General features: G+C 41.1%; 1 protein-coding gene across 1 annotated transcript in view; it reads right to left on the bottom strand.

The window, feature by feature from the left end:
- Positions 1-22,926, bottom strand: part of BCAT1 (branched chain amino acid transaminase 1) — a 102,604-nt gene extending 79,678 nt beyond the window's left edge. Inside the window, exon 1 of the mRNA XM_058743348.1 lies at positions 22,707-22,926. Within this exon, the coding sequence (XP_058599331.1) occupies positions 22,707-22,712 (6 nt within the window). The 5' untranslated portion in view covers positions 22,713-22,926. The remainder of the gene's footprint in view (positions 1-22,706) is intronic.
- Between the last annotated feature and the right edge of the window lie 1,838 nt (positions 22,927-24,764).

Below are 24,764 nucleotides of genomic sequence, written 5' to 3'. Positions count from 1 at the left end.
TGCTTATGTCCTCTAATTTCTGGATAGTCCCTTTGGAACTTTTTTCTGAATCTTATTAAGACATGAGTTCTGAGTCCATTACAAGATTTTGTTTCAAGCTCTAGCTCATTGTCTAGTTCATATGTGACCTTGACATATCAGCTAATGTCTCTAAACCTCACATTAATATCTCTGAAGTTCAGCTACCTTCCCTATAGAGGTAAAAATGAAATACGTAAGTGAGAGCATTTTGTAAACCATTGAACAGAATATGTCACAGTCATTTCTTTGTTTTAATATAAGGTTATCAAGGTTCTAAAGAGACCCTATAATACAGCAGTGAAGCACATAGACTGTAGAGTGACATTGCCAGACTTCATAGTTTTGCAAGCTTAATCTAGTTATCGCATCTCTCTGTATCTCACTTTCCCCATTTGTGAGTTGCTTTAAGTAACAGAGTTTTCATGAGGACCAAATGAGACATTCACAAAAGCCCATGCTGGCACCCAGTGAATTCTCAATTTATGCTGGTTATAATTATTACAGTGAAGATTCACATTGAATCTGAAGGTATTTAGAGAAATTTTGGCATCTGTGAAACTGGAATTATTTATCATTTTAGAGTGAAGAAAGGATCTACAGATACTTCACTTCTCTAAAACCAAACCTTGCTGCGTGGCTTCCTTAGAATACTGCTGCCTGGCTGAGAAAAGGTGGTTTGGCCTTAGACGCTCCCTAAGCATCTAAGGAACACATGGCCTTAGACCACTCCACGTGGCCAGAACTTCTACCGTTGTACTAGGAGGTCCACAGTGTTTTTTAGCCTTTCCTCAGATTACTGGAGCAATTTTCTGCTGGAGATCCTTTACTCTTTGGATTTGGTGCAGTCCTCAAGTGAGTTAAAACTTGCTTCCTCAAAAAGTCTGGTTAACTTATTTCTCTACTTTAAAAAAAAAAATGGTATGGAAGCTCTTTGTCACCAATGATGGTGGCAAACATTTTTTCCCACTGTAAGTAAGCCCAATAGATGACAGTCTCAATTTACAAAACAGATGTATCATAGGGTCTCTAATATGCTAAAGTTTTGCCACAGATGGCTTTTATTTTTTCTTAATGTTTTCTTTATTTTTGAGAGAGAGAAAGAAACAGAGTCCAAATGGGGACTGAGCAGAGAGAGGGAGACACAGAATCTGAAGCAGGCTCCAGGCTCTGAGCTGTCAGCACAGAGACTAACCAGGGACTCAAACTCAGGAGGTCAAGACCTGAGGTGAAGTGGGACGGCCTAACTCACTGAGCCACCCAGGAGTCCCTACAAATGGCTTTTAAATAGCAATTCGCTTTAGGCATTTGAATGGGATTCATTTACAAAATAAAAGCAGATCTTATGACTTTAAAATAATGCAATCACCTATTGGGTAAAAATAGGCTCAACAAATAACTGCATTTCTCTCAACCAGTCTATCTTCTGCCATAAAACAAGACAGTTTTAAAAGTGTTAGCATACCTGTGTGTTTTATGTTTACATGGTGTTTTCTGCCGTGGTGATTCCAGCTACTTCAAATCATCAGAAAAATAGCCTATTGGTCATAAATGATGTCAGATCAAATAAAATATCCTATAACAGGTCTAAATTGCAATTCATCATCACCATACAACTCTTTAAAGCAGATAGCAGTAAAAAGTAAGTAAGGTTTAGTCACAGGAAGTTGGGGGAAGTATAAGATAAAGAAGACTAACGAGAAATGATTTGGGGAGGCAGGGCAAGGATTATTAAGGAATATGTATGCCACTAGTTTATTCTATGGGCAATGGGGAACATTTTTAAGGCACTTGATTCAAGAAGTTACAGGTAGGGCACCTGGTGGCTTAGTCGATTAAGCATCTGACTCTTGCTATCTGCTCAGGTCATGATCTCACGGCTTGCAAGTTCCAGCCCCACATCGGGCTCTGTGCCGATAGTGAGGAGCATGCTTGGGATTCTCTCCCTCTCTTTCTGCCTTTCCCACACTTGGGCACACACACATGCACACACACTCTCAAAATAAATTAAAAAAAAAAAAAAAAGTCTACGGGTGATATCAGTCTCCCAAGAATGTATAGAATGGGTTGGAGCAAGAGAACTGGAAGATGGATGCCCTCTGGGGAGTTATTCCAGCTTCCTGGGGCCTGAACAGAAAACAGGAGCAGACAGGGAGCGGTAGCAATTCTGCAGTCTGCAGAAAGTGCACTGCCCAGATGGCAGACAAGGGAGGGACAGTCAATTTGGATCCAAAGCCTCCAGTCTCGCCCCATCATGTTTTACATATGTAAATAGCACGAATGGACAGTTCTCCAGGATACAGGACTCTGAATGTGAGACTGCTCTAAATCTGGAGGCACAGAGCCAAAAGTCAATATCCTCTGGGATTCTGCCTTTAATGAGCCTGATTTGTACTCTTCCTGAAAGTCAGCTTTGATAGTGTGGTGCTTGTGGTGTTGAGGCATGTTACATACCAGTCAGGAGGCATCCTCAGTGCTTTGCTTTCTTGACCCTAAGAGATATCAAATACCTTGGAGACCTTTGTATTATTTAATGAGACATTCAGCAGCATTCCCTCCATCTCAAGGCAGCCGACGGACAAACTTTGTAAGAAGTTTGCAGAGGACGTGGATTTATGATGTATCCTTGGAACATTTTCTTTTAATAGTTCCCATTAGTCACAACTTGAGAAACTTCAAAGTTCCTCTCTAAATCCACTCCATGCCCCTTCCTCACTTCTGTAACTTCCTGCCATTAGAATATATAGTTTGCGTTTACAGATTACCAGGCACACGACAAAGCAAAGCATGAATAAAAGAAAAGAAGAAAAAAGGGAAAATTGTCTTAGTCCATTCGGACTACTATAACAGAATACCGCAGACTGGGAAGCTTATAAACGACAGAAATTTCCTTCTCACAGTTCTAGAATCTGGAAATCCAGAATCGCAGTGCCAGCATGGCTGGGGAGGGCCCTCTTTTGAGTTACAGACTCCTCATTGTCCTCACATGACAAAGGGGCAAGGGATCGGTCTAGAGCCTCTTTGATACAGCAGTAATCCCAGTCCTGAAGGATTAGTCACCTCCCAGAGGCCCCACCTCCTAATGCCATTCCCTTGGGGGGTTAAGATTCAACATGTGATTTTGGGGAGGACACATTCAGACGACAAAACAAGTCCCAAATTACTTATTTGATAGTTGTTAGGTGGTGAACACACATGTACGTTTTAGTGAAAGAACCAGGGGCCCTTATAAACTGGCATGTGAACCTGGCGTTCCCATCAGATGAGTCATCAAAGATTTGAGAGTTAATTTACTTGAATAGATATAATAGTGCTACCTGACGAAAAGATATGAGCATACACACATGAACACAAGATGTGCTCTATGGGAACAGTGAACATACTCCATAATAACAACCACCCTCTATCAGATGCACCCTTCATCAGGCCCTTAGTTCCACACACATTTTATCCTCACAACACTATAAGGTAGATATTATTATTATTATTATAAACCCTATTTTAGAGATGCGAAAATTGGAAGAGGTTTGATGATTTGCTAAGATGACTCACAGGATCCAGTGCTCACGGCTATGAATTATTACAGGATAAAAAAGGACACAGGGCAAAAATCAGCAAAGGGTAAAGGCATGTGGGACAAATTTCAGAGGAAGCCAGGCACAACCGTCCAAGAGTCCTCTTCCAGGGGAATCACACAGAACACTCCTCATTCCTCCAGCAACAAGTTGAGACAACGGGCAGCAACGACTCACACAAAGAGGGTGGGGACACTGAGGCTTTTCTTTCCATGAAGCAGCTTTATTCGTGCCAGCACGGGCTCAGTGGGCAAAGACCCCAAAAGGTTGAGCCCTGAGTGCAACAGGGGTTGGTGGCCTTTCGTACAGTTTTGGCTCCTTTGTCTCCAGTCTACGGTAACATACAATCTGAAGAGGCGCTCTATGTTACGGAGTCATGACAAATGTGCACACTCACATAGCCAGATTGCCTTCCCTTGTCTTGAGGTTTTCACTGCATTCCTTAGGGAGGGGCTCTACCACAAACACATGTGAAGTGCTGTCTCCCAGGGAAACACATTTGAGACTCTTTACTGGGGGCTGGTCATGTAAGCACCTTCTACCTAGCACATACCAAAATTTCACACTCCTGGAAGGAAAGCAGATGTTCAGTAAAAACCACATTGTTTGTACAAATAGTTTAGGCACAGTGAACCCTTATCGGGGAATTGTGGGAACGCTCTCAAAATCCAAGTTCCTAGACAACAGCCAAGGGCCAACCCTGCAAACAGACATTTCCAAGACTGGCATTCTCAGGCCTGCTTCATTAACTCTCTTCTGCATGGGAATAGACTGAGAGGCCTTGATTAACCATGGAGATGCAGAAGAGAGGAGCTGTCTTTGAGGGAAGGAGACATGAAGGATTCAAGTATATTTCTTATGTTCACTTTAGAGACACCCAAACTGGGTATCAGGAAGTCTGCCTTGACCAGAATAAAAGGCCCAGAACGAGGCAGAGCTGACACTAGAACCCAGGCCTTCAGACTACATGGGGGCACTTAATGAATATTACAGTAGAAAGTAGTGTGGGCAGTCCCCATCTATTTCTGTAATCAGTGATGATCCTGATCAATTTGTTTAATTTTTACTCAGCTGCTGTCAGATCTTATTACAAAACAAACAAAATCCAAGCTGATTTTTCACAGGTAGCTTTTTAGTCTGTATGATGGTATGATTCGAGCACTAGACAATTTCTTTTTTTTTTTTTTTTAATTTTTTTTTTTATTTTTGGGACAGAGAGAGACAGAGCATGAACGGGGGAGGGGCAGAGAGAGAGGGAGACACAGAATCGGAAACAGGCTCCAGGCTCCGAGCCATCAGCCCAGAGCCTGACGCGGGGCTCGAACTCACGGACCGCGAGATCGTGACCTGGCTGAAGTCGGACGCTTAACCGACTGCGCCACCCAGGCGCCCCAGCACTAGACAATTTCAAGCAAGTGTATTGGTAACTTACTTTCTCATTTCCTCTTTTCTAGATGGAGGAGACCATAAATTGCCATCAATTTATTGAAAATATTGTGAATAATTCTTAATAACTTGTAAGAAAATAACAATAACAAATTATAATGAGAGAGAAGGGAGAGAAAGGGAAACCTTTTCTTTATACCAGAATGTCAGCTGATTGATGCTGAGAATGATAGAATTAGACCAGTTACAGGATACTAAGGTCATCAAATGAAAAGTTGTTGCAGACCGGGGTATTTACACAGTCTCAAAGTATCATGCACTAATTACATATTAATTAAAAGGGGAGGAGGGGAATGCCCCTTTACAAGGGAGAGAGATGCTGGGCATCACTTTCACCAAATGACCAAATTTAACATGACTAATGGAGGTACCAACAAACACTGTGTGTCTCCTGATGTGAGGCAATGAGGAGTATACAATCTTACCTTGGTGGTATTCTTACCTCTTACCAGGAGGTTCAATCTCAATCTAATAAAGCAATAACAAGCAAAATCTAGAATGTGGGACACCCTACAAAAAAACTGGCCTGAACTCTTCAAAACACCCTAGTATTTATAGCAGGACTATCAACAATAGCCAAATTATGGATAAAGATGTGGTGCGTGTGTGTGTGTGCGCATATATATATGTGCATCACAGAGCATTTATGGATTCTTCACATACCCTTCTTCCCTTATCCCCACCACCAAAGAAGGCCTCTGCCCTGCCGCTCCCTACTGCAAGGATACATGCTCTGCCTCACTAATGATGCTCCTTCAGCTCTGGCTCTGGCATTATGCCCTACAGAGCCTCCAATAGCTGGGCTCTCCTTGCCCCAGCAAGCAGCCTTCTTGGGCAGGGTTCCGTCTAGGTGATTCCAATATGGCACCTTTCCTCAAAGTCCACATAGCTCATGGTGTTGACAAACACCCTTTCTTGACTCTCCCACCACAGGCAGTATCAGCCAGCCTTGACTGTTCCAGGAGTCAAATCTCAGTATATACCACACCAATAGGCCAGGGAACACACATCAAGTGCTCTCAAGAGCCTCTAGGCTCCACTCCAGACCCTTAAGGCAAAGGAACCCACAAATCTCCTCACAGAGTGTTTGGTAAGTATTCTGTTGGAGAGATGAGAATATCACCCCCTCCCTCCTCTGGGGTAAATAAAGAAGGGGAAATGGCAAACACACCTTGCTTGGCCAATAATTTTTTCTCCCCAAATTTGCCTCTTCTGCCTTGCCTGCTCAATCTCTAGCCTTCTCTTAAATATAAATTAGAGATAAGTTAAGAAGTTCAAGGTTGCAGAATTGGTTTTGCTGTTGTTCAGAAAGTTCTTTGGGTACACCAAACATGTCTGTTTGGAACATGGAGGTACTTTTCCCTCTGTGCTTAGCACTACAGCCTCAGTGGAGGCCCCCGTCTCATTTGACATCCTGTCTCACCCATAGAAGGTTCACACACACCTGCCTCTGTGTCTCTACACCCACCTAGCACCACAGTGTAACTACCCCTTCCAGATTCCAGCAGGAAATGGAAGAAATGAGCACAAAAGATCCAGGTCTGAGGGAATCTAAACACTGGTTTTAGGGGATTAAGTGAAAACCCACTTAATGATGAAATTCGTAGTCCCCTACCCCTGGTGGGCCTGTAGAACACTGGCAGGAAGTCCTTTGCAAATTGGATGATTCTTCTTGCAAAAACTACATAATATCCTGAGAACATACCTAGCATTAAGATTATCTGGGAGTGCTCCAGTGTAACAGCCTAGTCACTACCATGTGGTCATATAAGCGAAACACCCAGAGAAGGAGCCAGGCAGAACTTCTCTATAGGCTTCTTAATGCCTAGATAGATTGCTACAAGTCACCAGATATTTCAAGAAAGCCTACTAACATGAAAGGTAAATTCCGGGGCGCCTGGGTGGCTCAGTCGGTTAAGCGTCCGACTTCAGCTCAGGTCACGATCTCGCGGTCCGCGAGTTTGAGCCCCGCGCCGGGCTCTGGGCTGATGGCTCAGAGCCTGGAGCATGCTTCCAATTCTGTGTCTCCCTCTCTCTCTGCCCCTCCCCTGTTCATGCTGTGTCTCTCTCTGTCTCAAAAATAAATAAACGTTAAAAAAAAAAAAAATTTAAAAAAATAAATAAATAAAAAAAGAAAGGTAAATTCCTCCACCAAAAAAAAAAAACAAACCAGAAACAAAAATGGGTGTTAGGGAGGGGCGATGAAGAGAGCAAAAGAAAATATTTTAATTAATTTTCTCAAAAATATAGGTCTTAATTAACTTCCTCAGAGGGCCTCCTGGGTGGCTCAGTCTGTTAAGTGGCCGACTTTGGCTCAGGTCATGATCTCGCAGTTCGTGGGTTCAATCTGTGGTGACAGCTCAGTGCCTGGAGCCTGCTTCAGATTCTGTGTCTCCCTCTCTCTCTGCCCCTCCCTCACTTGCAGTCTGCCTGTCTCTCTCTCTCCCCAAAATAAATGAACATTAAAAAAAATTTTTTTTAATTAACTTCCTCAGAAATACAGGGAAGATTCTTTTATTCACAAAACAATAGGAATAGAGAATTTTAAAAGCTCTTAGAAATAAGAAGGCTAAAATTATAGAATTTCAAGAAAAAGGTTAGAAGAAAAACATTGATAAAAATCATCCCCTAACCCAAAAAAATGGATACAAGGAGAGAAAAAAATTAAAAATGAGAAGATCAGTTACAGGGGTCTAACATGAAACCAATACAAGTCTAAGAAGAAGAAAACAGGGAAAGAAGAGGGGAAGAAACTATCAAAGACATATGACCAGAAAACTTCCTAGGATGGATAAGGACTCATGTCATCATAGAGTTTCTAAACACAAGCAATAAAAAGAGATCTTGTATACTTCATGGAAGAACAAAAAATAGGTTACATAAAAAAGTGTATTTAACTAAGAGTGCCCTTGGTGTTGGGGTACCTGGGTGGCTCAGTCGGTTAAGCGTCCGACTTTGGCTCAGGTCATGATCTTGCAGTCTGTGAGTTCGAGCCCACGTCAGGCTCTGTGCTCACAGCTCAGAGCCTGGAGCCTGTTTCAGATTCTGTGTCTCCCTCTCTCTATGACCCTCCCTCGTTCATGCTCTGTCTCTCTCTGTCTCAAAAATAAATTTAAAAAAAAAGTTAAGGGGCGCCTGGGTGGCGCAGTCGGTTAAGCGTCCGACTTCAGCCAGGTCACGATCTCGCGGTCCGTGAGTTCGAGCCCCGCGTCAGGCTCTGGGCTGATGGCTCGGAGCCTGGAGCCTGTTTCCGATTCTGTGTCTCCCTCTCTCTCTGCCCCTCCCCCGTTCATGCTCTGTCTCTCTCTGTCCCAAAAATAAAAATAAAAAAAAAATAAAAAAAAAAAAAAACGTTGAAAAAAAAAAAAAAAGTTAAAAAAAAATTTAAGAGTGCCCTTGGTGTTCTCATTAGTGACACAGGACACTAGTAAACAATAAGGCAATTATTTTAAAATTTTATGGAAAATCATTTTTAAACTAGAAAGTTATTCACAATCAAATACCAATGTAGTGATAATAGAACAAAAGCATTTTGAGGCATGCAAGGATCAAAACACCGACCTCTCCTGTGCTCTTTATTTGACAACTATTGGAGCATAATTCTCCACACAAACAAGGAAGTAAACCAAGAAAGAGGAAGCCATACGATCCAAAAGTCTGGAGACCTAACACAGAGGGTAAAAGAGGTTAAGGGGAAGTCTTAGAAAGATACCAGGACAGACTGGAGTAAGAATAAGGAGGGTAATGGGAAAAAGAGTTGAGAAAAAGAGGAACTGACATTTGACCTATGCAAAATTTTGTTCGGAACCCTATTGGGCAGGTGGGAAGAATCATAATAAATACATAGTAAAGTAAATAAATGGAAGAAAATAATGCAATAACTGCAGGAAAAGCAAATGTTGTGCAAGAAAAAAATGTGACCATAGTACACTACTTGACTCACCAATGACTCTTAAAAATGTGATTCTTTCTGTGGCTCAACACTCACCCAACCCTCCACCCTCCATTCCCTTCTCCCTACCCCTGCCCAGGGGCATTCACTGCACTAGAATAAAATGTACACTCTTCAGCACCATTTAAAGGAGTTTTCATTCCTATAACTTTCTCCCTGGCTCACTAAACCCCAGGAAATCTCATGTGTTCCTCCCTTGGCATGGGATGCTCATTTTCAAATCACCCTATAGTGTTTTCCTGTGTATGCAGTGCTCAGGTCGTGGCTCAAAGTTCACCTTCTCTCTGAAGATTTCCCTGACCAGCCAGTATGAATGAGTCTGGCTTCCCCTCAACTCTGTCACTATAACATCATTTCATTTTATTTTCTTCCTATTACACCACTAATTGAAATATTTGGTACCAGTATATGAGAGTAAATTATGATATTACTTACTATTTATATAGGACTTATTTTGGATCATGTGCTGTTACAAATGCTTTACACTTGTTATTTTATGTAATGCTCACAGCATCTCTATGAGGTAAGGTACTATTATTACCACAATTTTTTTTTAATTAATTTATTTTTTTTGAGACAGAGAGAGACACAGCATGAACAGGGGAGGAGCAGAGAGAGAGGGAGATACAGAGTCTGAAACAGGCTCCAGGCTCTTAGCTGTCAGCACAGAGCCCGACGCGGGGCTCAAACTCACGGACCGTGAGATCATGACCTGAGCTGAAGTCGGACGCTTAACCGACCAAGCCAGCCAGGCGCCCCCCCACAATTTTTTTTTTTTTTTAAATAAGAAAACTTAGGCACAAATAACTTGCCAGAGGTTGATCATAAGCAAAGCCAGGACTCAAAACATCTACACTCTGGCCCCAGTTTGTGCTCATAACTACCATGTTACATGACCTTTCCCTGCAATGGCCAGGAGGGCAGCGACTTTGCCAACTCTTCAATCTTATGGCCTCAAGATCTTTAGCAGTGCCTGATATTTACATAGTGGGTACTCTACGAACATTTGTCCAATAAATGCATTACAGTATCTGAGGTAATCATCCTGAGGGAAATGGAAAGGAGGTAAGTATTTTGTTTGGAAACCAGTATTTGGCTTGGAAATCTCAACTACATACCCAACTTCATCACCTACAAGTTCTGCTTTCCACATAACTATAATACACAATTCCATTAAGCTTTCTTCCATATTTAACAAGGATGACCTTTCCTCAGGTTTCCATGAACACGTTCTTCAATGTTTCCTGAGCCCTCATTGGTAGTGCTTTTAACATCCATGTTTCTACCAATAGTTTGTGACTTTTTAGATATTCTGTAAGATTCTATACATTTTCTGTATCCTATTCCTCACTTCCTTCTAAGTCCTCACCAGCAGCACTTTTGGTTTCCATATTCTAACCAGCAGTCCATTGATTTCAAGGCAATCTCTGCTTTGTCTATCATGGTCCTCAAAGTTCTTCCATTCTCTCTGGCCAATGCTCAATTCAAAGCCTCTTCTACATTTTTAGGTATTTGTTACAGAAGCACCCTGTTTGCAGGTACCACAATCATTTTGGTATTCATTTCCTAATGCTGCTGTAACAAATTAGTGCAAATTTTGTGGCTTAAAATAACAGAAATTTATTATCTTACAGATTTGGAAGTCACAAGTCCTAAGGCAATGTGTTCACATCGACTGCATTCCTTCTGGAGGCACTAGGATGAGAATTTGCTTACTTGCCTTTTCCAGCTTCTAGAAGTCATAGAAGCCACTTAACAGTCTTTGGTTCGTGGCCACTTCCTCCTCCATCTTCAAAGCAAGCAGTGAAGCATGTGCAAATCTAATTCTCTCTCTCTCTCTCTCTCTCACACACACTCCCCTCTGCTTCCATTATCACATCTTCTTCTGACCATGACCATCCTGCTCCCTCTTGTAAAGACCCTTGTGATTACAATGGCCCACTCAGGTAATCAAGGAAAATCTCCCTATCTCAAGATCTGTAACTTCATCACATCTGCAAAATCTCCTTTATAATACAGTTTCTGGCAATTAGGTCATGAACATCATTGAGGAGCCATTATTGAGCCTACCACACTCATCAACCATCTATAACAGGCCAGGTATTAGAATACATACGGTTGCATGGTAGTAAAAAGCAGTATGTTGCCTGCCATTAAGAAATGTATGATCTAGTGGGAGAGTCAGACATCAGTCCCAAAACCACAATGATAATCACACCAATAAACAATTACACATTGCAGTTAGTGCTCCGAAAGCCTGGGAATCACAGGGGGTCATGAGAGTCTTTGTGAGGTAACAACATGCAATCTGAGGCTGGCAGGGTGATAAGACGCTGGCTAGATCAGGAGTAGGAAGACAATCCCTTCCAGGCAGAGGGATTCCCAAGTACAAAAGCCCTGAAGAAAAAGTGTGGGGGCTAAGGGGTAACAAGGTATGGTTGCAAAGGTGAGAGGAACTAGATCCCTCTGGGACTTCTATAGTAGGGACTTTGGGTTTTATTCAAAGCATAACTGAAAGGGGTTCACGAACTTTTTTAAGCAGATGGATGATGTAATTACTTTGCTCTATGGAGAACAGATTAGGGGTAGGAGGTGGAGGTGAGTAAGAGGTGAGCAAGAAACATACACACACAGTAAAACCTTGGATTGTAACTCATTCTGCGAGTGTTCCGCAAGATGAGCAAATATTTCTAATACATTTTAACTTGATAAATGAGCGATGTCTTGCAATAGGAGTAGTACGTGATGCCAGTGTGACATGATCACAACTGAGCCAAAAGTTCTTGAAATTTGCTTTGATATACAAGTACTTTGGATTATAAGCATGTTTCCAGAATGAGGTATGGTTGCAACCAAGGTTTTACTGTATATTCAGTGAAGAGAAGACAGTGACTTGAACTGGACACAAGGAAGTTAAAATGGAGAGAGCTGTACAAATATCAGATATATCTTGGACCAAAAATAACCCAAGGACTTGTAATTTAATGTCATTCAAAAGTCCAGGGTATAGCCATAGGTGTGCGTTGCATCTGGGAAATATAGCAAGTTAATGGAGATGAGAAATTAAAGTGACTGAGATACCAAAAAGGGAAATGAGCCACCCATGTACCTTGAAATAATACAGGAAAACAAGACTTCGGTTGGAAGAGAGAATTGGGAGCCAAGTGCTAAAATCTTCAGGGGATAATGGGGCAAAGTAACCAGGAGGTCTTTCAATGATCATTACAGGAGGAGATAGGGTACACAGACTGATGGCATGATTAGCAGAGGGATTTCACAGGAAACAGCATTGGACATAGTGAAGAAGATCAGCCCCTTCCAATTCTGAGAAGGTGCACCAGAGGAAGGTAGGGAAATGACCTCACCTAAGGCCAGAAGAATCAATATATATTTAGTGAAGGTAAAGGGGGATGTGCTAATACTGAGTTGCAAAGGGTATTATGGACAAATTTGGGTGGGAGGTTCTAGTGAGGGTTGAGTCAAGACAGAAAACACAGAGAGAGTGAAGGTGAATGAGGGCTTCGTGAAAAAAAGTATAATAGGGCCCATTTAACACATTTGTCAGGTTGCCAATGCTGTGAGTTCCCATAGTTCATTCTCTGGAGTTTGCTGGATACTGGGGGCTGTCTGTGTTTACCAGTGTTCTGGAAGGAAAGCCAGATATGCTTTTCTTCATGGTCTTCTATGGTAAGGGAATCTAGGTCCAGAATCTGAGGTTGGATAAAAGCACAACATGTATATGCCTAAGATGCTCTTACTCCCTTGGTCACCTGGCTTTCTTTCATGGTTCTGCTCAACCTTCACCTCCACTATAAAGCCTTTTCTGATTTCTCTGACTAATCTTTGTTATGCTCCCCTGTACCTTGTGCAGACTTCTATTGTGGCAACTGTTATACTTTACTGCATTTGCTTTTTATACATTTCTCTCCCCGAGTGGTTATTTCTCAAGAGTGAGGATAATGCTTGAACTATTTCCATTTGCCTATTACCTAATACAAAGCCTGATAGCCTTAGTAAGAGCTACATAAGTGTTTAATTAAATGAAACCCGAATTAATCATTGTTTGCCGGTCATTATTGTAATATATACATTTTAGGTTTGAAGAAGAGTTTGTATACTCTTAATATAACAATTACTGTAAAGTTTGGTGTCCACATTGTGTTTAACTTGCCTTCTCAATAGATCATTTTCAGTTAGTAAAAATTAAATACAACCGTTTAGATATTTTGTCAAGGTATATATCCTGGGTCTTAACCAAATTGTGCTAAACTACCCAGTATTTCAGATTTTCTTGACAATAGCTTTAGAGTCAAGTTAATTTCACTCTACAGCATTTCCATTTCCTTTTTCATTTCAATTGTGAACATAATAAATTCATGTGTCAAAAATCAAACACTACATAAACATGTACAGTGAAAAGGCTTATGGAGATTTTCCTCTTATCTATAGAAGAAGCTTACTCATTCTTCCCTCTACTGATTTTTTTTTACCTCATTCTTTTTAACACCTGATGAATATATGGGTGTGTTTCAATCTTTTGTCTTTACAAACAATGCTGCAATAAATACTCTTGTTCATACATCATTTCACACATTTACAAATACAAGACACTTCCAATTAAGCTAAGTCTTAACAATGATGTTGAACCATTAAATCTATCTGCTATTATGTAGTTAAGTTCATATGGCTGCTAATGACTCCTCATTCCCAGCTTCAAAGTGTTGTCCTTTTAAGTCAAGTGGCGGACTGATGGGTTACTGTAAATAATGTTCTCGGAACATTGGTTAAGAGGAAGGAAGGTGCCTGGTTTACCAGCAGGGATGACGTTAATGTTAAGACTCATGCATGAAATTATTAAAGACGCACAAACCTCATTGACATCCTTTATCTATATATTCACTGAATTACTGACATTACTAGTAGAATATTCGCTCTAATGTTACTGCAAAAGAAAATGCCAGTTTAGTTAACAACGTTGTACTTTGTAACCAAGTCATGAAGACATACATAATGTTATATATTTTTTAAAAGCATATAAACTCAGGGCAAATGATAAGCATAGCCAAGCAAAAATGGTTGATGTATATAACTGAAAGGAAAAAGAAGTTAATTATCAGAAAACTTTAAACAGTGACTATACTATGTGGCAGAACTGCCCACAGAAGATTTGAAGAGTCTTAGTTGTTGAGATATTTAAGTGGAATAGAATTGAAAGCTAGAAAAATAAACTTGAAAGGACAATCCTTCTTTGGCAGAAGTAAATGCTTAAAATGACCTAATAGATTTTTTCTTTCAAAATTCCAGTATTCAATGAACACTGCCTCTAAGTGCCTCTTTTGTTGGATTTGTTTGTCAGTGTATGCATTAATTAGTTTGCTTAAAAACTGCATTGTTCGCAACAACAACAAAAAAACATGTTAAGCAGTATTGGAATTGGTAGCATTCCCAGACACATGACTTTGTTCAATATTCTAAGTCAGTTCCTTGGGATATGACAGGGGAGCTTCCCTTTACAACCTGCCTAAATATGAAAACAGTAGTAATTTAGCAGACTGGCATTGCTGGGTTTATTTGCTAGGAATTTCATGGTATTCAGTTCATATTGCTATGAATTTTCCCAGAAACATTTAAATTGTTTATGCTTACAGTTTATTTGCAAACTACATAGTTTCACCACTGACATTCTGTAAAAAAAAGTCAATCAGAAAATAACAGCTATATAAAATGAGTTTGGCCAGGCACCTGGGTGGCTCAGTCAGTTGAGTGTTGGACTTTGGTTTGGGTCATGATCTCATGGTTTGTGCATTCGAGCCCCACGTTTGGCTCTCTGCTGTCAACGCAGTCTTGGGATCCTCTATGTCTCTCTCTACCCCTCCCCCGTTTATGCTCTCTCTCTCTCTGTCTCTCAAAAATAAACATTTAAAAATAAATAAATAAAATGAGTCTGTCGGGGCGCCTGGGTGGCGCAGTCGGTTAAGCGTCCGACTTCAGCCAGGTCACGATCTCGCGGTCCGGTCCGTGAGTTCAAGCCCCGCATCAGGCTCTGGGCTGATGGCTCGGAGCCTGGAGCCTGTTTCGGATTCTGTGTCTCCCTCTCTCTCTGCCCCTCCCCCGTTCATGCTCTGTCTCTCTCTGTCCCAAAAATAAAAATAAAAAACGTTGAAAAAAAAATTAAAAAAAAAAAATGAGTCTGTCAATTAGGCATTAAAACATGTAAATATTTACTGTTCTCTATGTCTTTATAAACCTTTGTCTTTTGGGAGTCAACTAAAGCTTTGACTCCGAACAAATCCAGATGTTAAGATGTAACTGCTGTTTGAAAAGGTATACAACACGAAGAGGTATAAAACATGATTAATTGATCTGATCTATGAAGCCTAAAACAGGTAGATGATTTAGCTCAACTAATCTACCAAGCACCAATGATGGTAGGATGTTCATGCCAGAGGAGAGGAAAGGTGAACGCAGAGAGACTATAGGATATGATCAGTATCTTATATCCTGACTTCAAAATGTAACCCTACTATTTCCTTCCACCACCTTCCACCCATATTCATTTCCCTTTAAAAGTAGTCAATGTTCTTCTCAAAAAGTGCCTGGGGAGTGAGCCACATAGTGAGGGGTGTGCCAGAGGGCATAGACAGGGAGAGGCATAAATGGAGACAAAGAGGTTAGGAGGGAATATGTGGAAATATAAGACCTCATTCTGAGGTAGAGCAAACCTACCCATTATGACTGGAGGAGTGCACAGATAGAAAAGTTATAGAAAGAACAGATTAGAAAAAGACCTTATGCACTAAGCTAAATTCAGTAGACAATGGGGAAGTCATAGAGGTATTTTGAGTGAAGAAATGATATGATCAAAATAGTGCCTTAGGAAAATTAAGCTTGAGACCAGTTGAGAGACTTCTGAGAAAAATTCAAGTAAGAAGTAATGAGAGCATAAATCAGTACATTAGCAATGGGAAAGAGAAAGCATATAGATATGGAGAAAAGAGAATCCGCAGGGTACGATATCTCGTTGAACACGGGGGACAAGAGAATAAGAAAGAAGGAAACGATGGTTGAAATTGGGTCAAATATCCACCCTTGCTACAATCATCTGTGGCTAGGGTGCGGTCACCAGGTAGGACATGGCCTTGTATGCCTGCCCCTTTGACAGGCACTGTAGTGGGGAATTTATAGCTAAGAAATGGGAAAACAAGGCACCCCAACTATTAAGCTCTAGTAAAAAATTGTGTATTAACCCTGCTTCACAAAACAGCCATGCACACCCTTCAAAACTACATTGAGATCAAAGATATTAGGGTGCAGATTCTGTAAATCAAGTTCTAGTCTATGAATAGTATAAGGGATCAAAATGTGCCACCCCAAAATATGTCACTTTGATATAAGGATTGCTTTTGTTTTGGGGAGAGCACAATCAAGGGAGGGGTAGAGAGAAAGGGACAGAGGATCCAAAGTGGGCTTTGGACTAATAGGCTGACAGCAGCAAGCCTGATGTGGGGCTCGAACTCATGAACCGTGAGACCATGACCTGAGCCGAAGGCAGACCAACTGAGCCACCCAGGTGCCCCGACACAAGGATTACTTTGAGCTAAAGGCAATGGAGATCCATGAGATGGAGAAAGACGCCTTCCTGGAGATTCCCTTCTCTGACTAAAAGCAGACACTTCTGAGAAATCCCCTCTCCTGAGGAAGTTTCACAGCATTAAGACAGTCAGCAGTGAGATGGACGTACACAAACCTTATCCCATTAGTTTCCCCTAATGTATTTATCTGCCCAGTCTGTTGCACTTGAAAACCTAAAACCTGTGCCTTTTTCTTTGTTATTTTTCTACGAATTTATCGTTCTTTGTTAAGATGCTATGTAAGCCCAAATTCTGACCACAACTTTGAGTTACTCATCACTGAATTTCTCTCTTGTGCATGTATGCTACATGAGCTAATCAACTTCTTTTTCTCTTGTTAATCTCTCTTTTGTCAGTCTAATTTGCACGGCCCCAACAACAGAACCTAAGAAGGTACTGGAAAAGTTTTTATTCCTCTCCTACACTATACACCTTAGATCTTTATGAGATAAAACATAAAGAAGAAACTGATAACTCACATCCTGATAAAAAATAAGGAAACTGCCTTTCTGTTTGAGCTAAAGGCAGGTGATTACTTGGGACTTTTCAACAGTCAAAGGACAGTGTGGATCTTTTATATATTTTCACACCTCAGCTGATTGCAGAGGCAAGAGCCAATAGCTCTCTACTGCTCTAAGTAACTAGATCATTTCAGTATTTCCCATCAGTCTCTCATCTTGGTTTTACTAACAAATAACTGAGACACACAATTTTATTGCTAAGTATGTTTGTAAATTTTGCTAGAGAGATTGTTTGTACTTTCCATAAGATTTACAACATGTTATCAGACCCAAAAGAGGCTAGAATGACTGGTAAAATGGATAGCTCATTGGACTCTAATTTCTCATTATGCTTTGCAATTTGTGACCTTAAACACTACCAGTATTCTGATCTTTATTTTCCTTGTCCTTAAAACAGGGTTAATAATAGCTGCAATGCTTTCCTTACAAATGTTTTGAGGTTACAATTCAATGCCATGTAATTTATATGGCATTCAGAAATATAAAGCATCATCTTAGTTAAGCAACGAAGTCCTTCCTCAAGCTTGAATGTATTTCTTCTATAAACACCAACACTCACCTTGCAAGTATATATAACATTCACAGCACTGAAAACCATGGAATCCGTGAGGAATGCATTCTGCTTCCACTGTAAACTTTATAGCTCCATTTTAACTCTACTTTTTATCTTCGAAGCTCAAACTAACATTTATTGTGATTTCAGATGCTTGAACATCTAGTACTAAAATCAAAACAATATAACTTTGAATCTGAATCAGTTAAAATGAAGTAAAATGTACTAGGCAAAATCGCCCTTTAATGTAGTGGTCGAATGGTAACAACTGCTGGGCAATCATCCTGTGCAAATACATCCTTGGCCTCATGCCCAAACTCTGTTGAGACCTTTGTTGGTCACGTAAGAGATATCTATGGCAATGTTTGGCATAGAACATCCCAACAGGTGTCCCTTCTGTCTAGACATACAAGGAGTCAGAATTTGAATGCTCTAATTACATCCTAGGCTGGTTAGGGCTTCCTAAGGCAAATAGCCATTTACAGTTAAAATAGGAAAAAACATTTCTCAGACTAGGGTAGACTATAAATGCAATCGATCAGATATTTAGACCTACATATCACAACAAAGAACTAAGAAATCAATTATTTTCAGATGAACTCTAAGACAAGTGTTAAGGGAACTAGCTGAATTTCACAAGTATTTTACACTTTTTCAATTACAAAGAATCATGTGTTTTTCAGTACAACTTCTCTGGAATACTGTTTGTGGTAATATAATTTCCTCTTTTGTTTTTTCTTACCTTGTCTTCTCTGTTCCCTCTTTTCAACTTTTTTCTATATGTTTGCACCTTGAATATCTCTTTAAGATTTTCTTTCTCCCATTAGCCACCGAACACAAAAGAAGTGTTGTGTAAAATAGCTTTTCTCACAAAAAAAGGCACAGCCAATATGACAAGAGAAAAAAAATGTTCAAGTGATGGGCTATGCTGCATTAATAAGGTGATCTAATTTCTAAGTTATTTTTTTTTAATTTTTTTTTTAATTTTTTTTTCTAAATTTATTTATTTTTAAGACAGAGAGAGACAGAGCATGAACGGGAGAGGGTCAGAGAGAGAGGGAGACACAGAATCTGAAACAGGCTCCAGGCTCTGAGCAGTCAGCACAGAGCCCGACGCGGGGCTGGAACTCACATACCGCGAGATCATGACCTGAGCCGAAGTCGGACGCTTAACCGACTGAGCCACCCAGGCGCCCCTCTAAGTTATTTTTAAAATATAAATGCTCATTTTGCAGAGGTAATATTATGCAGCTTGTGGACTTAAGAGAACTAATTAGAAGCATAGGTGCAATCGGCACTTGAACGCTGGGGTTCTTGATTCTGCTTTGGCTTTGCATTCACCATTGATGGTGTGACTCAGACTAGATCTTAAAAAAAATTGCAAATATCGACAAAGTAGTATTTATAAATCCGAGCATCCCAAATGCTTAATTTGGAAGTATTTTAAAAATCTGAGTTGCACCTCACATTTGTGTCTCAGTTGATTTATACAGAATCCAATTTCAGAGGCGTTAGTTGAACGGCCATGACATGTATTACCAAATGGGCTACAGAGGCTCAGGAAAGCCTATCAGTTGGAATGTTTACCATATGTTATATTAAATGCTTAGAGCATTTGGACAGCTGTTGAGGGGATAAAGTTACAACACAAAGACTGCCCACACTTACAACTGTAAAGTGAGCAGAGCAGCCAGTTTCCTCCAGTGCTCAGAAAGAATGTTAGTATCATTTAGAAAGCAGAGGATGCCTGAAATAATGATGTCTATCATGGAAGGTCCTAGATTCTCTCCATTATATGGTAACAAAATCCCCTTAGGCATAAGGATGAACATTCCACTGGGTTTCCCCAGGGTGGCATCTGTTATTTACAGGAGTTGCCATTGCCAAGCCTAAAGGAAAAAAGAGAAAGCTCTTAATTTCCATCTTCCTACACCCACGGAGAAGAGGCCATTCAAAGAAGCAGACAATTTGAAACCCCAAAAGATATAACCAACCCAACACTCAAGCTGGCCAGAGTTTAGAAACAACTCTTCATTTATGCACAGAAATAGTCTACTCATAAGCCCAGACCTCTCAGGTTAATAACACTACTATCCAACTGTTCACTGGTTTACAACCTGATATTAGAAATAAAGAACTCAAGGGAAGTGGAATATACCATGCTAAAAATATGCCTCTGGCATAACAATTATTTTGGACCAGTTATTTTTGAGAGGTGTCAGACATAGGACAATTTCAGAAAACAGAGTGGAAGTTGCCCTTTTCTGAAAGAAATTCATATTTATGAGGGAAATCTCCATTTTTCAGGGAGTCTCTCCTCCCCTGTACAGGGTGTCTCTTCTCTGAAGAAAACGATAACTAAATCTCTAAAAACTTACCAATGGAGAAAGTACTGATTTAAATCTACAATCTTACTCTTGTTTACTGTGCTCTGCCTGAAAATTTCCCAACCTGGCTCCCCTGCTCTCACTGCACCCCAACATCTTTCCTTGGTCTTTAGCTGAGGATGATATTTTAAGGTGGTAGCTTGGGCCATTTTGTGGAGTTACTCACTTTTCCTGGATATCTCACATGTATACAGGAAGTACACATGGGATTAAACTTTTTTTGTTTTTCTCCTGTTAATCTGTGTTTTACAACCTAAGAAGGTGTAGAGGAAAAATTATTTTTTCTTCCCTACAGATCTAAAAGTCCTGACTTGAACGGAGGGATAAAATCTAAACTCATGAGCACAATGGGGGAAATACGCAGCTCCTAACTTGTTTTCAGTCTCAGCACAAATCTCTGTAATAATCAAATGACTGTTTTCAACTTTTTTTCATAAGGTTTTAAACCCACTTCAAATAATTAGACCTTCCCCCAGTTCAATGAGCTGATTGAGCAAGAGAAATTCCTCCATACAAATGGAAAATTTTCTTAATTTTCCTTCCTTTCTCCCTGTAGTTCTAAAATGAAATGAAGTGATGGAAAGTCACTAAATGAAATATTAACCAAAACAAATTATTGTCTTTTTTTTTCCCCTCCCTTTTCCCTTTTTTCTCACCACCAGTTGCTACCAATGCCCTTTTGTTAGGCCTGCTTAACTGGTTACGCATCCCTGAGCTCTGCCTGAGGGGCCACATCTGAATTTGAAAAGTAAACCCTTCTGCCTGCCAGGCCCCAGGACCTGCCCCCTGCACACACACAAAACAGCCCTCTCTACCCTCTCACTTCCTTCACTTACCCACACATCCCTGACTATGACTTCTCTTGTCTCTCTTTCCCTTTAGATATGTGGCTCCTTAAATCACCACCTTAGTTCAGCAAATCATAATATGTACTTACAATTCTTAGACACATCCTATTCAATGTATATGCTAGTTTCGTTATTTGGTTGCCCATGCTGCATGTGTCCATCTTAAAATAGAAGCTCCCAGGCAAGGGAGCCCCGTCTGGAAAATGTGCCAAAGACAGAGCCTATCTTGGTGCCATGGGCAAATAACAGTAAAAAAAAAAAAAAAAAAAATAATAATAATAATAATCATGACAGCAAAACTTCGGTGAAAAATTTTTGAAATAACAAAAACAAACCGGAAGGAACCTCATGCCTAGAAAGCAATCTTTTCTTTCCCAATCTCAGTAAGATATCAGAAAAACAGATATGAGACTACTTGAGGATATCTTCTAGTGTCCTGTGTTATAAAACTACCTTGTAAAAAGGACAGGTAGGAGTTTGGGGACTCATGTTAGAATACCCATGAATTTACAAAAATTCATAATAGACGACAGCTCCACATAGGACAGGGAAAAGCTAGAAAAGCAAGAGTGTTTATTCTCATAATTTTCACCTTTTAATCCCTAACCCCATACGTGATTAAAGTATATTTTTCAGTTGAAATGAGACAGGAATGAGCACCGCAGAAATAGAGTATCTGACTATGGAAGCAAAAGGTTGCTAAATCTTGTCACTGTGGCACATTTGCCTGATCTCCTTGTAACACCGAACAGTGTTTCCACTCAGTTCCTATTTAATCTCAGTAGAAATTTTTGGTCAAACAGGCACCATTTACATATTATTTCTTGAGAGTGGAATTGTAGATTGGGGCAGGTTGTGGGTAAGTGCAGTTGAGGACCGTAACTTCAATCTTCCTCCTTCAAAATGCTCAAAGGTGGGTTTCTTTCTCCTAAAAGTTCAGGTCGCACAGCTCTTCCAAGATATTCAGATGGCAGGGCTATGTGCCCATCTTTTACACTCTTTAAAAAAGCTGCTCTTCTGTTTTTAACCTCAAGGAAGTTTTCCAACGTATAAGACACCAGGAAAACACTTAACCAGTGTTCTTTTCTACACCTAAACCATCAGAAGTAATAGGCAGCTAGGCTAATTACCCTTGATTAGCATAAGAATTAAAACCATTAAGGCGCTCACTCAGTTTAATAAAAGAATGCCCTTAGGCTTCTAAGATCTGTAACTCGTAGAAGCTTTAATTTCCACCAGCCAAAGACTAGCCTTCAGCTTTTTAACAGCGATTAGACGGTTTTCCCCCCTTCTCCCACCCTCGTGCCCCGGTTCTGCACCTTCCTCCTTCATTGCATACACCCACCAGGAAACCCCTGTTTACAGCCAGAGACACCCCAAGACCTCGTGCCCCAAGCCCCCCACCTCCTATGCATCTTAACGATTGAAAAAAGCTTCCTCTTCCTTCCCAAACTTCAAAACAGGTAGGGGAGGGAGCGGCGAGCAGTCTTCCACCTCCGTTCACAAATGCGGCTGTGAAAAAGCCTGAGGAGGGACATCCTGTGAGCAAGTTCGAAAAGAAAAGGAAGGAAGTTCGAAAAGAAAAGGAAGGTCTGAGCATCAGACTTCAGTCGACCAACCACCACTGACAAAGAAGGTACCCGAAACGTCTGCGTGGAAACGAACCACGCTCGTCTTTCTTCCGCCCCCTTTCTGCCAACTGTGCTTCTGCGGGATCGCAGGCTCAATCCATGCCCACGTTTTTGCAAAACACAGGCAGAATCGTAAGCAGTTACCTTCATGGTTCGGCTGGCCGTGAAGAGCGCTGGAACGGCGCGCAGGGCAAGCCCAGGGCGTCCCAGGCGCTCTGGGGCTGCGCGGGCGCGGGCGACCGAGGCGCGCGGCGGCGGCTGCGGGAATGAATGGCTGGGCACCGGGCCGGCGCGGCGGCGGCCACACGTGGCGGGCGAGATTGCTGACTGGTCCGCCCGCAGCGGAGCTCGCCGGCTCTCTCTCTAGCAGATTGCATCAGCAGGAAGAGTCTCGAGGCTGTGTTTCCCCCAGACCGCCCCCAGAGGGTAGAGTCACTCCCAGCACCGCGAGTAAGACCCAGCGCCCTCCCCAGCCGCCCTCGTCCCTCACTCCTGGGGGGTGCCAGTGTTGCAGACACGTTTCCACATGTTACCCCTCGCTCGGTTAGTGCCTGTGAGTGTGCATCCGCGTGTGGGGATGCCAAGGAGAAGGACGAAATGAATAGATCGTGATTGTCACTCCCTCTAAACTGGCTGCGCGCCCGCCTCACTTCCCACCATCCCCGAAGTAACTTTCCCGAAAGTCCTGTTCAGAATTCTACGGTGGATTCCCGTCATCGAAAGCAGAAAATTTTAAACGTATGTTTTTAATGTAAAGAGCATGTGTCTGGTTTTTAAAAGTTTACCAACCTCGGCTTCTCCCATCCTTGATTTTTAGTCCCACGGCCCACCCTCAGATACAACCATTTTTTTTGTGCCAGTTTCTTGTGTATCTGGAAGAATAATCCTTAATCCTGGGAGCATATAGAATTCTTTCTGATGTGAGCCTTGCCTGCTGGCCCAGTTCATCTTCTGTGGGACCCTCTCCGCAGCACAAAAGATACAGCACTGCTACTTTTCCATGCCCAGCGGCTCAGGTCAGGCTCCTGGCCTTTGCTTAATGGCCCTTCTGGTTGAGGTGTTCTCTCCGTCAATATGGCAATGTCCTATTTTTGTCAATCTCAAATGAAACCTTTGCTAGGAAGTCTTTGCAGAGTCTCTCAAGCAAACTTGAACCTGTGCACTGTGCTTTATCCATAGCCTTTATTAAATTCAATTTTCTTTTAATTATGTGTTTGCACAGATAGTACTTCATTAGATTAGGAGATTTGTAAAGACAGATCCCAGTGTTGAACAAAAATGTGTGTAGGGGCTGCTTAACAAATGTTGGTTAGGTGAATGCATGATTCAATCATTCAACAAATTTATTGATCTCTTATTACATGTCAGATGCTGGGCAAAATACTAGGCATAAAGTAGTAAACAACAAAAATGTTCTCATGCTCATAGAATTCATATTTTAGCGTGGGAAACAGAAAACAAACATTAATCCAGGTAGCAAAATGTTCATGCACTGATTTACACAATGAAATATCATTCGTTAATAAATGAATTACTGATTCATGCTTACATAGGGCATGAATTAACCTTGAAAACACTATAAGACATGAAATAAGACAGTCAAAAATAACCATATATTGTATGATTTCCATTTTTCTGAAATGTCTAGAAAATGGATGGTTGTTCCCAATGGTAAAGGGGAGTGATGGCTAATGGGTACAGAATTTCTTCTTGGGGTGATTAAAATGTTCTAAAATTAGGGGCAGTTAGGTGGCACTTGACTTAAACTCAGGTCATGATCTCACTGGTTCGTGAGTTCAAACCCCACGTGGGGCTCTGTGCTGACAGCTCAGAGCATGGAGCCTGCTTTAGATTCTGTCTCCCTCTCTCTCTGCCCCTCCCTCACTAGCGCTCTCTCTCTCTCTCTCTCTCTTTACGTCTTTCTCTCAAAAATAAACACTTAGGGGCACCTGGGTGGCTTAGTCGGATAAGCGTCCGACTTCGGCTCAGGTCATGATCTCACAGTTTGTGGGTTCAAGCCCTGCGTTGGGTTCTGTGCTGACAGCTCAGAGCCTGGAGCCTGTTTCAGATTCTGTGTCTCCCTCTCTCTCTGCCCCTCCCCTGTTCATGCTCTGTCTCTGTCTCAGAAACAAATATTAAAAATAAATTAATAAATAAACATTTTAAAAAATAAATAAATTTTAAAATGTTCTAAAATTGGAT

Source organism: Neofelis nebulosa, chromosome 8 (assembly GCF_028018385.1).
Source record: "Neofelis nebulosa isolate mNeoNeb1 chromosome 8, mNeoNeb1.pri, whole genome shotgun sequence".
NCBI lineage: Eukaryota > Metazoa > Chordata > Mammalia > Carnivora > Felidae > Neofelis > Neofelis nebulosa.
Note: the sequence above shows the minus strand (reverse complement) of the source record. Positions and strands in the feature narration are given on the sequence as shown.